This window comes from Triplophysa dalaica, chromosome 14, assembly GCF_015846415.1.
Source record: "Triplophysa dalaica isolate WHDGS20190420 chromosome 14, ASM1584641v1, whole genome shotgun sequence".
Lineage (NCBI taxonomy): Eukaryota > Metazoa > Chordata > Actinopteri > Cypriniformes > Nemacheilidae > Triplophysa > Triplophysa dalaica.
The window spans coordinates 17,593,374-17,611,970 of record NC_079555.1 but is presented as its reverse complement, the minus strand read 5'-3'; the positions used below and the strand labels follow the sequence as shown (position 1 = coordinate 17,611,970).

The following is an 18,597-nucleotide window of genomic DNA, read 5'->3' as shown; positions in this document are numbered from 1 at the left end:
TGAGAATTCCACAAGGAAACCTTGGATTCAGGTGAACTTTCTTAAGGCTCCGTAAGAAGTAAAGGCACTGCTGTGCCTTTTTGACCAGGGTGGAGGTGTTATGGGACCAGGTGAGGTCATCAGAGATGTGGATGCCAAGGAACTTGAAACTCGACACACGCTCCACTACAGCTCTGTTGATTTTGATAGGTGTTTGTGCATGACTCCTAGCCGCCCTGAAGTCCACGATGATCTCCTTTGTCTGAATGATCATCATCTTTGATCAGACCTACCACCGTGTCTTCTGCAAATTTGATTATGGTGTTGGAGCCATAAACAGGAACGCAGTCATGGGTGAATAGGGAGTACAGGAGAGGGCTCAGTACGCAGCCCTGTGGCACGCCGGTGTTCAGGGTGATGATGGAGGAGGAGAGGTTATCTACTGAGACTGTTGCTCTGCTGGCTGAGCTTGGAGATCAGCTTGGAGGGGATTACAGTATAAAATGCAGAACTTGAAATCTTTGAACAGCATTCTCACATGTGTGTTTTGCCTGTCCAGGTTGGTGAGGGCAGAGTGAAGTGCCGTTGAGATGGCGTCTTCTATTGACCTATTGCGGTGATAGGCAAATTGAAATGGGACTAGTGTAGCAGGGAGACAGGATTTTAAGTGGGATGCAACCAGCCTCTCAAAGCACTTGGCAATGATTGGGGTGAGTGCAACAGGACGCAAGTCGTTAGGGACCGAGGCAGTGGAGTGTTTCGGTACTGGTACGATGGTGGTTTTGAAGATAGTGGGGACAGTTATTTGGGCCAGGGACAGATTGAAAATGTCCGTGAAGACCTCAGCCAGCTGCTCCGCACAGGCTTTAAGCACACGACCAGGTATTCCGTCGTGGACCAGCTGCCTTCTGTGCATTCACCTTATGCAGAGTAGAGTAAACATCTGATGTCGAGAGTGTGTGAGGCAGTTCACTGAGTTGATGTTCAGCTTTGAGTGAGATCTCCTTATTATTTTGATCAAAACGAGCATAAAAGTGATTGAACTCGTCGGGGAGGGAGGCAGAGCTGCAGGGGGACACAGTATTAGGTGGTTTGTAAACTGTGATAGACTGTATGCATTGCCACATACGCCGGGGGTCTGAAGAATTGAAGTGTTCTGCAATCCTCTGTTTATGTGCGTGTTTGGCCTAGCAGATACCCTTCCTCGGGTTGGCTCTGGCTGAGCTGTAAGCCTCCTGGTCTCCAGACCTGAAGGCTGCATCTCTTGCTTTGAGTAGGAAGGAGGCGAACCTCTCTGTTCATCCAGGGCTTCTGATTGGGGAATTTTTAAAAAAAATTGTGTGTGGTCACCCTGCCCACACATCTGTTGACGCGCTCCAAGACAGAGTTGGTGTAAGTGTCAATGTTAATCTGAGAGTTTGTGGTGGCCTGGGTAGCAAACTCATAACAGTCTGTGTGCTGGAATTGATGTTGAAGAGTGGAGTCAGCACCTTCCAGCCAGATTTTAACAGTACTTATTGTAGGTTTCACACATTTGATGATCGGGTATACTTGGGGAGCAGGAAAAAAAAGAGAGGTGGTCAGACTGACCCAAGGGGGGGGGGGGTGTGACTTTGTAGGCATCAGTCACATTAGTATAAACGTGGTCCAATGTTTTGTGTCCTCTTGTAGTGCATGAGATATTTTGGTGAAATTTAGGGAGAGCAGATCTTAAAGTGCAGTGATTGAAGTCCCAAGCAACAATAAAGGCTCCATCCGGGTGCAGGGTTTTAAATTTGATAATATCATCACAAAGTTCTTTCACAGCCACTTTAGCATTAGCGTCCGGAGGTACATAAACTGCAGCACCAACAATGCAGGTAAACTCACGTGTTAGATAGATGGCCTGCAACTGATAATCAGGAACTCCAGATCAGCAGAGCAGTGGGTATCAACAATGACAGAGTCTGTGCACCATGATTTGTTCACATAAATGCATACTCCACCACCCTTGTTTTTACCAGTGACTGCTGCTACTCTGTCAGCCCTGAAGAAGGAACGTCCATCCATATGCACCACGCTGTTTAGGACATTGTTCATTCTGTATGATAAGTTACTTTAGATTTTGATCAGCATTGCTATTTGTATAGCTTGAAATTCAAGAAGAAATGTAAGAATATGTGCTAGATGAAAGAACATATTTATATTAGTGTTTCCTTGTTGTTTTAATTTACTGTAACTGTCAGACAATAATGACAAACATAAAGGGGCCTTTGGTAGAAAACAGGGCTGATGGGCCAAAATAAAAAGGCTTTTGTGTCAAAACACACAGTAATGTGTCCGATTTACTGGAATAGGATGTTCCTATTTTGCCTGTTCTAAAACACACACATCGCCCACAAGTAACAAGAAACAATACAGAGACTTGCATCCCTATGGTAGAGGTAAGTAGTTGTTGTCTGCTAACTGACTTGTCTACTACAATATGTTGCTTAAAAACACATTACTGCGTCTTATCTACAAAAGTCACACTTGTCGGAACATGCTGCTGTTTTACCCACCAAAAAAAACCTTTGTTTGTTTACTTTCTCATTAGCAGTTCTGTTAATAAAGATGTTGTAAGGTGTTAATTGCCAAGGTCATGGGTTCGATACCAGGGGATTGCACATAGTCAGAAAAAAATGTATAATACAATGCAATTTAAGCGTTTTGGATAAAAGCGTCTGCCAAATGCATTAATGTAAATGTAAAAATGTTAATTAGATCATAAGAAACAGCAAAACAGAGTAACTATCACTCTTTGCAAATGGCTGCGTTGGTGGTACAACATTACAGCATGTGATAGTATCAGATAACATGACAACATTTAATGGATCTGTAGTATTACTACGGTGCATGTCTTGGTTCACTCAATAATGTTTTCAACTGAAAATTGAAACTTTTTTTATACTTTTGGCTTTTTCATTTACAAGACAATGACATTTCGCTGGACTGAAATCTCAAACTTTAGAAATTACAAGTTTTTGAAAATTATACAATTTTTGTCCCTTTGTAAACTATGAAAGGCAAAACATGCAGATTACGTGTCCAGTCTATATACAAGTATACCTGAAACAACAATGGCATACATGATTGTGTGTATACAGCTATGCAATATACAGTTTTTTGTTAATGTTTCTCGAACAAAAGTAGACTTCACTAGGGCTTGAAATGGGAGGGAACGCGGGGGGACGGAATCCAGGGAGTGAATAATAAGAATATTAAAACATAGTATTGTCATTACCAAAGGAAGGTATAACAGCCGGCTGCTTGTACATTATCCTCCTTATTACACTGCTGCTTGCCACATGAGAAAAAAACTGGACATGACATGTAGATCACTTTTACAGAATGCAGACCTTCCGTTAGGAAAAGCTGTTTATTTTCGGTTTAAGGTAAGAAACAAAGTTTAAATGTCACAAACGGGCAATTGGGTTAAATTATTTGTATTATAATGTCATACAGTATATGTTATTAAAATACATAATTATTTTTAATTTGTCAAAACAACCAGTCAAAATGATTCGCAGGATTAAATTTACCGTGTGTTATCTGGGAATAACAAACCTGCAAATGTTGAGATAACATGGTATTGTTCAAAATATTTTAAGAAAGTACATGTCCCAAAAGGTTTGGTGTTACTATAGTACAATGACGATAACTAAAACATTTGTCAATGATAAAGAGATTTACGTTTTAGTGATAGGTTACTGAGATGCTTTTATTTGGCAAAATGTCACTTCTTACCAGCCGTCTTCTCTCCTCTTCCATGGTGTTAAGCAGCTGGGAAAACTCTTTAAAGGACTGAGCTGAGAGAGAAAAATACAGTTATTAAGCCATTTGCATTTGCCAGTTAAAGTTCAAACAAATAATAATTTGATTCATGTGGGTCAATAGAAATGCAGTTAGGGAGACGCAGTTAGCATTGATTTATTGCCATGAATGATTCAGCATTTACGGTGAATGTAGAATGAACAACAGAAATGATTCCATGAACTTAAATCAATACAGCACAGTTAAGAAAGACCTCTGCTTTCGTTCAAAATGTAGAAAGAGCAGCGTTAAATAATTTTTATTCAGCAATACTTAAATGTTTTGAGATGCAATAGATCACCTAGTTAACTAAAAATATTTAGAAACAAGGAAGTTTGCACATACTGTATTTCACATTTTTCGCTGGATACTGCATGACCCTACATGGGATAAATGGTATGGCCAAGTAATGCCAAAACTAAACTATCTAAATTTATCAGGTCCTGTTAAGTGAAAAGAAATGAAAACGTTAACGTTTTCTATCAACTGAGAGACGAGTTCTAGCTTTCCATTTTCAAAAAATAGTAAATATTGACATATTTTTTACACTTTTATTTTTAATACCTAACAAAAGTCTCAATTAAAAAAAACATGCATTCAGTGTATCACTGACACAAACACTATACATTAAAATAAAACCCAGTGCAACCTGGTCAACATCCAAACAGCACTGGCTGGCCCTGTCCTCGGCACGGCAGTCTGTGAAAGCTCAAACCAGCGTTTGGTTGCCACTGATGGCTTCATTGCTTCACTTGAACAGGGCATGGAGGAGACAGACAGCTGCTCTCTCTCCCTAGATGGACTTTAACTCAGGTTGGGCTTGGACATTTGCTCAGGTCCAGCATGCCAAGTCTATAAACATAACTATTAGACCAGCGGTCCAGATAGCCACCCAACTTTCTTTGTGCATTTACGCTCTTTGGCTTTTAGCAGCTACGGAGATCTGAACGCAGGCACACCATTTCCCAAAACACTCTTAAAACACCCATTCATTCCAGACATGAGAAGAGCAGGTTCACTATTAGCACTGGGCAGTTATATTATTGAGCTATATCTCTATATTTTTTATACTTTTGGTGAAATGCAAAATTTGAATATTATATGCTCTAAAATTTCTAAAACGTGGTTGGTTTTGTATATTTTTAAGTTGTTGAAACTATGCGTTAAATAAATATCCATTGCAGATGTTTGGTAGTAGAGCTGCACATATTGAAAAACGATATGTGATTACTTGCTAAATAATGTGTAATACGATACGGAATACTGTATCCTATGCATGCTTTTAAGGGACTAGCCCGCAATTCCTTTTTTCAACCTTTAGTTAGTGTGTATTGTTACTGTTAGAGCATAAATAATACCTGCAAAAGTATAAAGCTCAAAGTTCAATGCCAAGCGAGATATTGTCTTTAACAAGATTCACTTTCAAGGACTACAGGGAACTGCTTGAATCGGACAACAGCCCTCTACTTCCCGGGTACATGATGTCACTATTCCGAGTGTTTTTGGTGACCTCTGACCACAGGAATATGCCAAATAAGCGGCGAGGCCTTCCTTAGAGAAGAGGAAGAGCCACTGGAGTAGTGTTTGGTTATCAGAGATTGTAAACATTCGACTGAACTGCGTTCTTAATTAACAAGTTACAGCTTCCATGACATTAACATTGGCTGATATTGTGTGTGTGTCAGAGCGTATCGGAAAGAGGGATTTTATATGGACCAGAAGAAATCCAGTCGTTTTGTGAGAAGAGGGACAGTCAAGGGTGAACAATAGCCTTGAAATAAGTAAAATATAAAGCGTTTTTTTAAATTAGTACCATGAACATCCATTGTTCTACACCCAAAAAAACATAATCAAAGCCTCAAAAACAGCAAAAGAAGTTAATTGTTTGTAAATTAAATCTAACCTATATTCAAATACTTTTATTAAATAAATATATCAAGGCAATTTTTATTTTTCTAAACGAACATACAGAAGTATGCAGATAATGTAAAACATACTTTTTATGGTTTAGCTGTTATGTTATTTATGTGCGTTTCTAGTTTTTATTTTGTTTTGCTTAGTATTATTTGTTTTTGCCCTAAACTTTTTTTATCCAATGTTTTTTATTTAATTTGTGTTGGAAAAAAACATTGATGGTTTGATACTTTCACAACTATGTTGTGTACACTTTATCAGTGAATCAACATGATGGCTGACTTGTAGCAGCATGTAGAGAGTATTGAAACATTAAAGGGATAGTTCACCCAAAAATGAAAATTCTGTCCTCATTTACTCACCCTCAGGTTGCTCCAAACCGGTATAATGTCACTAATCAAATAGAACTCATTTACTACCATTGAAGGAAAACTGAATACTATAGGAATCAATGGAGGATGAGATGTGTTTCGTTACTGACATTCAAACAATATCTCTTTGATTAAATGACATATTAACGTTTTACATATTACCGAATGTACTGCTTTTAACTTCCTAAAAAAGAGAATAAATAAGATAAGGAAATGAGAATCATAGAGAAAGTGAGAGATATTTGATGTAGAAGATGAGGGAAGAAGCTGAGGATGGACATCACTACGAGATGAGGTACTTAAGACAGGATATAGCGGAAAAGAGAGGTTAAAGCAGAAGTATCACTCACAGGTTAATGGGGAAAATGACAGATCTGATGAGTCAATCTCAGAAATGAGCTTCTAGGCTAGGACAGGAACAGAACTGACGTACACACATTTGAGAAGAGATGACGAGACAGGCAGTCACAGAACAGCCCACTCATTTAGAAACCTGTAATGTATTCTCCATAAATCAAGATCGGGATGATACAGAGCTCCAACATGATGGTGCTTAAAAGCTGTAATTTCTATGTGATTCAGTGTTCATTTAAAAACTATTCAGACAAAACGAAAGCTGTTTACAAATCGAAGTGTGCGACTAATGCAGATGTCAGAAAAATAAAAAGAGAAAAATAAAACTGAGATAGCACGAGAAAAACATGAAGGAGAAAGAAAGATCGAAAAGAAACAGTGATCGCCTCATCCCAGCTGGAGAAGGGCTTGTACTTATAGGACAATTAATATTTCTCTAGCTACATCAATCTTTCTGTAGGATTGATTTCAGGATAACTGGTGTGGATTGTGAATGTCACAGCTGGAAGTCATGGGATGAAATCGATAGGAGGTCAGCTGACCCCGTCTGTACCGCCAGACAGACTGCTGATGCGTCGCGGGCCGGATAGAGCTTCAAAGTAGATTGAGGCTCGGCTGCATCAAGATTCTGGTCCCACAACACACATGGGGTCCGGTCAAGTCACTGTGAGAGCTCACTTTCATCGATGACCAGATTGATTCCAAAAGACAATTACATTTTTCTTCAGTAAGAGTAATCTTACCCTTTTAGAGCTGGATACTGTGAGAGCACAACAACAAAACCAGACACTTTGAAAACTTTCCATGACATGTGACAGATGTCAACTTCTTTCCCCTCGCCAATCAGGGTTTGACAATTTCTAATAACGCCTATACATTTTGAAATCTAATTGATTTTTTTTACTTCTCATATATCTTTTGCCAATATAATATTTATAACTATTGCTTTCTAAATGTGCTGTATAAATCCATATTTCTTTTCTGAAGCTCTGTTAACAATTTTGCTTTGTTGCAAAGCCCCAGTGAAAATACATATACTTTGTTTGAAAAAAAAAATGTATTTTATTTTAAATTGTCTTTAATACTAAGTATAATGCAAATTTATTTATATATTGTTAGTCTGCTAATTTGGAACAACTGAAAGTGTGCTAAATGCACTTAAATAGTCAAACTAAAGATATATTGTATTTTGAAGTATATTTGATTGTGCTAAAGTGGAACTATTGCAAACATACTTCAGGTAAACTTTAAATATCTTGCATCATTTTTTTTCAGTTTTGCCCATGTTGACGGAGGGAAGAGAGCAAGCGGGCATTAGAAAGACCGTAGAAAGTTCTTATTTATATATATAAAAGTAAAGGGTCTGTGGATTTTAAGTTTAAAAAGAAGGATAAAAATCAGGCAGGAGCTAGGACTTTTATTTTTATTAAGACTTTCGAGCGAAGATGCGTTAGGACCCACAGTACTATGACAAAGGCTTTTAGCAGCTATAGGTTAACACCCGCGATACTATAGTGAAGGCTTACCAGCAGAGAGACGTTGGAGAGAAAGATTGTCTAAAAATCAACCCCAAGGAGGTTGCTTTGATTCGGATCAGTGTGTGAGTAACATTGGTTTCGTTGTTTGTCAGAACCAAGATTATGTTATTATTGTTATTGTAGTAATATATTAGCTGTGTAACGGAGCAGTTTTGAGCGTCATTGTTTATCTGGAACCATACATACTCGTGTCGTCATCACTTATTTTATTCATTTGCATCATTATTTTTGTGGTCTAGGCTATGATAAAGCCAGAGCCATTGAGAGAGAGAGTTCTGCCAACAGAAGTCCAAAAAGCAGGAGTGTCATGTGATTCATGGGGCCTTCAGATAGTTCCAGGAAGTTATGTTTTCTCTGTAAATCCTTTATTTCTTTCATTTTTAATTCATTAAATGGCTTTCATCTTTAAATTGGATAGAAGTTTACCTCAGTTGGTCTGTTAAGTCGCAGCTCAATGCGTTACTAGTAATTTCCAGTAACTATTGAAACTGGGAAAAAAACTGTTCTTTTGAGTCAACGTAGGAGACGCGACTCTCACTCTCAATTGCTCTGGGTAAAGCTAAGCATTTCGTGCCTGCTTTGCATAGCACGTTTGAGGGCGGAGCAATGCTGGAAGGTGAGTGTTCCTCTTTATGTTGTAGTATGTTGTGGTCAATTTCAATCAGTTTTCAGAAATTGATTACCCTGCCTTTAAAAGACTGGTATTATAAAAAAAATGTAATCTGTTTTAAAAGTGACATTAAAACACATTTTAGGCGTTATATTAAGAAATGTGCATTGTGTACAGGTAGTACTCCAAATAAAGTCGAATTACAATTTTGTATCAGTAAGTTTTAAGTGATAAGTCTATAAATACATTAATATATTTAAACTATACTTAAGGTATTTGCACACTTATGATGAAATTTTCGTAAGTGTTTATCGTGTTTTTTTGTTTTTAAGCGTGTTTGCAATCCTAAAAATGTGTCACGCACCGAAACTTTGCACACTGATTCTGATCGACACGATTGCGTGTCTCTTTCTTGCACCCAGTTTTCCAAGCTGTTCTGCAATCATCTGCCACAATCTCTCTTAATATTCGATATATTTGTACTCCACACTTTATTTCTCATTCAGATTGGATCAACTCACAGAGTATGGTGGCTGTGTCAAAACACCTCTCAAAATGCTAAACATGCAGAAAATGAAGACACATTTTTGTATTATTGACAAAAGGTGGGGTTGTATGTATTCTTTAATGTGCGGAAATTTTGGTCACACCTTTAGTGTGAAAAAATGTATTTTAAATGTATTGCTACTTAACTAGGGTAAGTACAGACAGTAGCACCAAACGATAAATATGGAATTATGAAAAATATGGAAAAAATAATATATGGAAATATATTATCATGATCTTATTGCAATTTTGTGAATTGTCTATACGTTTGTTATTGGACTGTTCTATTGATAGTGCAAGTTCTAATAAACAAACCATACAATAAATAAAAACAAAATAAATGTAAATAAATATGCCTTGCCTTAGGAAAGTGGCCAATGTTATGCTACTTACATTTTTGATATTTAATTGATTAATTTTTGAAAGCAAAGAATAAAAACAAACAATAACATGAAATAAAGCATGCATTATACACAATCTTTATTTAATTAGTTGCATTACATCAAATTGGATTATAAATGCAATTATTTACAAAAGTTTGGAGATTTGGATTTGAACCAAATAAACGGCAAGCTTACATTGGCTGACAAAATGGGTGACCATTTACCTGTTCTCCAGAAAAAACATAACTATTTAACAAGGTCAAGACTTTACAATACTGTTTCACATAGTGGACCATTAGCTTAAAGGTACAGTTCACCCAAACATGACAATTCTGTCATCATTTACTCACCCTCTTCTCATTCCAAACCTTTATGAATGTCTAATTCTTCCAAATATCTTATTTTGTGTTTTGCGAAAGAAAGGAATTCATCCATGTTTGAAATGACAAGAGGGTGAATAAATGATGACAGAAATTTTTGGTTGAACTATCACTTTAAAGTGTGGTCCACTCTTCAGCAATTTTTTGTGAGTGCTTATCATTAACAGAGGCTGGGCGGTCCATGAGCTTGCCGTCTGAGGCTGAGACCCTTTCATCATTAGACAGACAGATCCGGGAAAACCAGAATACTGGATCCATGTCAAATAGACATAAAACGCAGCGTCAGGTTTTATGAACATGCAGCTGTCCATGAAATGTATACAAAGTTCATTCCGCAACATTACACTAGTAAATCAACAGTCACAGCCCTATTATTTCCAGCCTATTAACATTTTCTGAATCACAAAACCCCACACAATGGTTAAAGCCGTCCATTAGCCGAGCCTCCGTATGGCTGATGGGTTTGTGTTGATGCCATCCAAAAAACTCATTGTGGCTGAACCACCAACATCCCTTTAAACCAGACAACAGAGAAAAACGGCAAAATTCATCACACTCGTGTTTGGCGCCCAGACGAGGGGTAGAGAAGGGCCAAATTGGACTAGATGCTGTATTATCAGCTTGCTTTGTAGCACCGCAACACATTTAATTAGCTTTCGAGATCATAAGATTGCTTAGAAATTAAGGGAAAAGGTACTGGGTAAATGACAGGCTGCTTGATGCGACGAAAAGGAAGGAAGCCAACTGTTAGATACAGATGGTCTGAGTGTCAAGCCAGCCCACAATGCACAGAGCAAGACGGGAAAATATTTAACAAAGTAATGACACATGAGAGAAAGAGAGAGAAAGATGAATGGGTGTGTATAGAGACGGTGCAGGATGAGTGATCAACCCATCAGGGTTTATAATCTCGGTACATCTGCTGCACACCTACTAAGGTGAGCGGTCTGCATTTTCCTTCATCTCTGACACAAATCACAATTAGTTACTCTGATCTCTTAAAGGGCTAAGCGGAGACCTCTTTGTCTGAAATGTAAGCAAATCAATACAATACATTATGCATGCTTGCCAGGCAATCTGAGCAAGCTTTCAGCCTGTTGAGGTAAATCTGGAATGGGACGTGAAACCAGCACGCCCGATGCTAATTTTGATACCGGAATCTGTTTACTAATCAAAATGATTACAGCTAAGGGCTTCTGTGACAGCTTGCACATCAAAACTTTAGTTTGTGATCAATGGCCTAGAGTCTCCAAGTAGCTATAAAGGAATTTCAAGGGGAAAGTCCTGATTCAAATGACAATCCCGTTCATCTGGGACAGAGAAAATGCAGTAAGGGCAGGGAAATGAGGAAAACTTTCCCTCTCAGCATTAGGAGAACTTTCCATTAAACTGGTCTGTGATTGGTTAAGCAGACCGGGTAGTAATGGATTTAGAGGGACATTTTATTGCTCAGACATTGATCTTTCATAGCTCTGACAGCTTAATGGAGTTTTCAGTTATATTCGAATAGTATCTTTATGCTTTGTCTGAAAATTTTCACTTAAAATTTGAATTCAACTATGTGGACAGCATTGCCTTAGAACATATGGTTTTGAAAAATATCATTCTTTCAATTTCAGACTTTCAAGCCACATCTCAACCCAGCCCATTAGAAAAAATCTCAATGATTTTTTCTGAACATCAATGAGATTATATGGAGAACTAATGGAAACTTGTGCTTGTGCTTGAGTCTTATACATCTCAGAAATAGAAAAGAAAGAAAAAAATCTGTCTTCATCAACTCGCCCAAAACCTAACCAACCAAACAGTTTTTGGGACCCATTGACTACCAGAGTACCAAAATACCACTACAATGATAGACAAAAATTCACAATAACTTTTGTCCAACATTCTTCAAAATATCTTCCTTTGTGTTCAACAGAACAAAAAAAGTATACAGCAAATTTTCTTACTATGGTAGTCAATCATGGCTTAGAACTGTTTGGTTACAAGCATTCTTCCAAATATCTTTCTATGTGTAGTGGAGTAGGCGGGGCGAGTCCGTGATTTGAGGCCGGCGAGTGAGTGTTAATAAGCGCCAGCTGTGCGCGCACCGGTCTCGTGTCACGGCGACCGGACCGTCAACGAGAGAGCACCAGGCCCGAACATGTTTTACGTTTGTATGTATGTTCTTTTGTTCGGTGAGGTGGCTGCTGACATTTTACTTTAGTGTTTTTATTATAGTTTGTTTTAGTCGCCGGCAGTAGGCTGTGAGGGGCTGCCGGCTGTCTTTGTAGTTTGATATTATTTTGATTAAAACTTTATTTAAATATCTGCCGGTTCCCGCCTCCTTCCTTCCTTTTATTGAACCTTTCTACACTATGTGTTCATCAGAACAAAGAAATGTGTACAGATTTGGACTTGAGGTTGGACAGAATTCTCATTTTTGGGGGAACTGTTCCTTTAAATGAAAGCTCTTCTCAACAGATCACCTGAAATCTCTTAGCAATAACATTTCAACATCTCATATAAAAATGTATAGGATTAGAGGTCTTTTTACTCAGAAGATACACATGAGAAGCAAGATACAACAGAAATATTGGTAACACTTAACAATAAATTGCCATTTGTAAACAATTAGTTAATGCATTAGCTAACATGAACAAATAATGAGCAGTAATCCAAGCATTTATTAATACTTATTCATGTTAATTTCAGCATTTACTAATACATTCTTTAAATCAAAAGCTGTCACTGTTAACATTAGATAATGCACCATGACGTAACATAAATAACAACTAAAATATAGAAGAAATCTGTCTTTTCAATAGAGATGCACCAACATTAAATTATTCAGAGTGGTATCTGCAGATACCGACAATTAAATTTATATTTCATAACTTTCTGAATGTTATTAATTCATATAATGACTAATATTTACCGAACATCAAACTAGTGGTGTTTGTTAACATCTTATATGTACGGAGCTCAAACTCATTGCCTTTTCCGGTCTTTAGATTGACAGGATATATCGGCCCTGATCATCTGCTTTTGTTAAACTATCAGCCGATAGTCAATAGTGTGAGAATGTGCTTTTGTTGACCAATACCGATTATTGGCCAATATATTGGTGCATCTATAGTTTACAATGTGTTTTTCTGTTCTCTTTGTGCCTGCCTTTGACAAAAAAAACATCAACAGTAGGCAGAAATAGCATTTCTGTCGTCTCTTAAAACCGCATGTTCCTAACACAGTGTTTCTGTGGCTCATTGTCAGCACACAAGGCCGGATTCAAACTCACCGATGTTTAATTCATCATCTGTTTCCGCATCACCAATACATTCAAACTGGAACTCTTGTAAAGACTGAGAGAACTTCTGCACAGCTGAAGAGAGATCTGAAAGAGACAAAGCAAGACAACACTTAAAAATCTCATCACAAATCTACCCCAAATATCAAGTATGACTGAGATAAGGCAGAGATTGCCTGTATCTCCTGCAACCCTGATGAAAATGTTTCGGCTTGCCCACACAGAGGTTCTGCGAGCCCATATCTCTCTTGGTATAACACAACCATCACGGTGCAAAAATGAAAGAAATATCAAGTTCTATTTGTGTCAGGCCTTCAAATACTTTATCACACAGACATGCAACTGCTTGAAAACACAGTATTCCTTTAGTCAAAGATGCATTCTCTTTTATAGGACTCTGTACAAAAAGGCAAGTGCATAATATCTGTTCCCTGGTGAGAATTAATGAGATCTCATTTGCAGAGCTAAACGTACGTATGAGCCATCGTGAGTGGGCGGAAAGGACTTGAGGAGGAAACACTAAGCAACTCAATCAAAAACTGTAATGAGGCATCAGAGGAAAGCCATTTCATCAACTTTAAAAGAGGTGATAGACCCGACTGCTTGTCTAAATACCCACCAGTCTTCCAAAACTGACAAAGAAAAAGGTTTTCTCATTATTTTCCCCTTAAACTTCTATTTAGAGGAACGCAGGGTTTGGGAGATGGAAAATCACTCTTTTGAGTCTGAAAGAACGAAATTTGTCAGGGTGGAATACTGAGTTTGCACTTTGACTGCTGGGTAAATTTCTCATTGACATCTATCAAGAAAGGCCACGAGGAAGCATTGTAAAGCTCATTAGCCAGACCAGAGCTAATACGCCGACTGACACAGGGCTCGAAGTGATCAGCTTTAACCGAGACTTGTAATTCCACACAGATCAACAGCTCACTGTCGTACAATCCACAGAACGGTGGCTGTTTTGCTTTCAAGTGTAACGTCAATTTGGGATATTATGCTTCACTTATGTTAAATCTACCCTAACATTTAAAACATAGTGCCGAAAAAGCTGAGGGGAAAGAAAAGAGAACATAAAGTTTTATTCGAGGCAATATTTCATGATTTGCACCTAATTACTTTTACATTTGATTTGGCCGAAGCATTTCTTCTATTTCTTCCTTATTTGCATCATGCAGTTGCATCAAACTGTAATTTTCTGTTCAGTTTGTGCCTGCTTTTGACAACAAACAAAAAAAACATCAACAGTAGGCAGAAATATAAATTCTGTCGGCTGTTTAAACCGCATGAACCCAACACAGTGTTTCCGTGGCTCATTGCATTAGCAGCACAAAGGAGGCAGGTTTGATTAAAATATAACTTCTCAGAATTCAAAGAAGGAGGAGGAAATACAGTAAAGTCCACTTCAATGTCACAGGGAATAAACACTGGGATGTTTCATGTCAAGGTTCATTTCCTATTGATGAAGTACTTACAGAGTCTATATAGTTATGCAAATACATAGTTTGACAGGAAATAGGGTATCCTGTAATTGTATTTAGACCGAATGCAATAATTGGACTAAAATATGGTCTTGCCTTGCACAGAAGGTATTTATTTTTACATATTTATATATATTTAGCCCACTTGCTATCAAAATGTGAAGAAATGTTCAACTAGTATAACCAAAAAATGTCTGCCTATAAATTGTTCAGTTGTTGATGATGTTTTGAACATAAATTAAAATAAAGTTGACAGCAAGAAAATGAATACACAAATTCAAAATGACCCACTGTTCATTTACAATTTGTAACGTTTAACAAGTGTTGATTTTAAAAGTTTATTGTGTGTAACTGATTCTTTTTTGTTTTTTTATAGTGTGATTTTTAGCAAATTGCATTCATTCCAATATGGGTCAATTTGACCAGGTCCACGGGATGTTACAGCAATAGTGCACAATCATAAAATATATCTTTTTAATGGAAAGGAAAATCATGTTTTTCATGCTTAGGAGTATGAGTGTTTTGTTTTTAGTTGTCGCAATATTGTGTTATTAGTGTTTGTGATTGCTATTTCAAGTTTGTGCTTGGAATGAGACATCAAATTTTGGGGTTTGATGAGTTCAGAAGAAGTTTGCTTTTGTTGTTCCAGGCAACTTACATTGAGACCAAGTCAAATCTGTATCATTAAAACTCTGGTTAAGTTTTTCTTTGGCCAGTAAGTACCCACCTAATCATCCAGAACACCGACATCCTAGCAACCACCTAGAACATCCTGCACAACTTTACAACATCCCAATAAAAACAACACATTACCAACTCTTTAGAAACACCCTGGGAACCAGCCAGAACATCCTAACAACCCCATCCTGCTATCCTTCAGTACTGCATGGTTTTGTCTCCTTAAAGATCAAGCCTGATTTGAAACTGGAGAATAACTCGCAGAAAAACAAGAATATACTTCAGCAACAGGTTCCTACCTCGTCTCCCAAAGCACTAAGAGCCCTTAACAGGGTTATGCACTGATGTATTGAGTGAGAGTGTACATCATCTCATGGCACGCACCCGCTCAGAGACTCCGAGATGCCGGTCAATAATCTGTTTGAGTTGTCAGTTTGCTCGGTCAAGCTGAATGAGCGCCATCAATAATGCAGCAGCCCTCACCTCTCGTACCAACAGATCCACAGATACTTCACTTTCCTTCAACCTTCAGTGAGAGCATTAATGTCCAACAATCCTGACTTCTCCAAGACCAGAGCTTGAGTAAAATTAAAGCGGGTGTCATGTGGTGAAATAAGCGGATGGGTTACCTGTTGCTGTCCAACCATCTTTCAGACACTTAACATAAAATGTTTGCTTAGATTAAGTAATTGTGCATTCATGTATATTTTCCTCAGATGTTTTGTGTTGTTTTGTATTTCAATGCAAAAATCTTACATATAGTGCCTTTAAGAGCAATGGATATACATAAAGTGTGTATTTGATGGTGAAATTTATCATTCTTACGATGATACAACGAACGAAAATGTAGATTGATCGTGTACGTCTGTCTCCTCGTAATCCAACAAAATGAGTGGTAATTTACTTTATTACTACAGAAATAATCTGCTTCGCTATTCTTCACCAACAATCTGCATTAATGCCTCAAGGGAGCCCCAGATAATTCTGGGCCTTGTTCTCCTGGCCCCCAATATCAACACTAACATCACTGGGGGATTCCTGGGCCAGATGGCGAGACAAAGTTGTCCGAACCTCCGTCGGCACAATGTGTATCTTCTTTACAAGGCCGCTCCTCCACCAATCAACCACTTTTCCATCCTGTCTATCTCAGCTGTCCAAACTGTCCTTCTCTCTCTCCAGGTAATCGGCTATCCATCTCCACAGAGCTTCCCTGTCACTTTGTGCTTCTCTGTTTATTTTTTTTATCCCGCCTATTCAGCATAAAACGTGTCGCTCTTCCCAACACACCATGTCTTCTGGGAATCTCTTGGCTTGAATTGTAAACAGGAATTTCTTGACTCTTTTCAAACCAGTGAGCTCCCTCACTGTCTGCTGTTTACACAGACGTCTTAGACCTAAAAAATGACTCCACTGTTGGTCACTTGGGCACATGCATGGTGTACTACTCACGTGAGCTGAACAACAGACTTGACTCAGACTTGATACAGTTCGAGACAATAGACTATAGAGAACACAATGCAATGAAATAATGATAAAGTTTTGTAAGGTGTCACACACTCAGAATAAAAGTTTGTGTTTACATAATATGTCTGTGTACTGTGCATTTTAATTTTTTATATTAATAATCACATACACGTGTCCATATTTAAGAAATATTTACATTTATGTATATTTGCCAATCAATTAAATTCTATATTAATGTTTATTAATGTTTATATATGCATGTATGTGTATGTTTTATGAATACAAAATTGGAAGGTGGGCAGAGCTGTCAGCGGCGATGTTTAACAAATAAAAAAGGTTTGTAAACTAGATGCACATATCATCTCCCATTGTAAAATGAAAAAGCAAAACACATGTTTTAAAAAAAATGAACTTTGCATTGGTTCTGAATAACAAAGAAAGCCATATACGGTTTTCATAACAACGTAAGGGTGAAAAAATTTAAGGCTTGGGTTGGGCCATTAAAAAAAATATTTTGAACCTATCATTTCCCACTGAAGGTTCAATTATTTTTTTCTGTTATTTTGACAGGTATGTAATTCCAGCAACAAACACATCTAGGAATCCTCCCGCTTAGCTGCATCACATTCACTGTTTCAGACAACCTTTGTGTCTGGATCATGCCTATAATGCCAAATAATCCCGTCTAGGTAGGTAGCTCACTAGGTTTTGGAACAAAGCTCAAACAGCTGGTATATTGAAGGGAAACACTAGCTGTTCTCACCGTGGCATGATGGGACGTACGCCTGCTTGTATGCGTAATTGCGTACGTTCACGCTGAGTTTCAATATCAAACCAGTGCGGATAAGATGGAACACTGGATCCAAAAATGATGACAGACCAGTGTGAGCTGTCATAATGCATTATACACCCAAAGTGACTCACGCTGGCTCCGACTGAACATAAACCCAGCTGGAACCAGTCTGTGTAATATCCAACACGTATACAGAGAGAGTGTGTCATTACCTCCCTCAGCTTCAGGGTAGAACATAAAAACATTCCTTTACAAGACAATCCAAGCTCAAAGGGCAAAACAAGATAGCATGGAAGAAGCATGTTTGGAGGACATTTCAAAAAGGTCACGGACGTCCTCCCTGCTTCGTGTCAGACCTTACTTGACTTATGTTGCTTTGGCTGTTAGAAAAACCCATATGCTGTTTTTTGTTCTGTGAAACATAAAACAAGAAATTTACCAATTGTTTTAGGGCCGTAATTATACACGTATAGTTCTCGAATTAAACATGCAGACTATGATGTAGGTAGGGTTGCCAGATCTGCATAACAACACAGCCCAATCAAAACGAACCAACAAAATGGCCAAAACTCAAAATGCCAATCCCATTCATTTCTTCATCATTTCTTCATCCTCGTGTCTTTCCATCCTTGTATGATTTTTTTTGCAGAACACAAAGATATCTGGAAGAACATTGGGAGCTCATTGACTTCCATTGTATGGATACAAAACCATTGAGACATTTCAGAAAATATTATCTTTCGTGCTCTAGAGAAGAAGAAAGTAACATGAATAAATCATGAGGAGATGTTTTCCTCAGAAAAAAATCACATGCCAACAGTTTGGAGGAAGATCCAATTCTTGGCAACACTTGGCAAGACAGGATGCAGGTTAGTGTCATGGATCTCTCTCTGAGACATGGCGTGAGAACCCAAGTGCAGGCAGACACAGACGGTATAGATGGTAACGGATATTTATTACAAATAACAAAACAAAACAGGCAAAACAAA

The 18,597-nt window shown here is 37.9% G+C and overlaps 1 protein-coding gene across 4 annotated transcripts in view; it reads right to left on the bottom strand.

The window, feature by feature from the left end:
• LOC130435361 (rho GTPase-activating protein 42) overlaps positions 1–18,597 on the bottom strand; it is a 105,942-nt gene that overhangs the window by 74,388 nt on the left and 12,957 nt on the right. For all 4 annotated transcript variants that reach the window (XM_056765937.1, XM_056765938.1, XM_056765939.1 and 1 more), the window contains exons 2-3: positions 13,187–13,282; positions 3,745–3,806 (exon numbers count right to left, since the gene is read on the bottom strand). In XM_056765937.1, the coding sequence (XP_056621915.1) occupies positions 3,745–3,806; positions 13,187–13,282 (158 nt within the window). The remainder of the gene's footprint in view (positions 1–3,744; positions 3,807–13,186; positions 13,283–18,597) is intronic.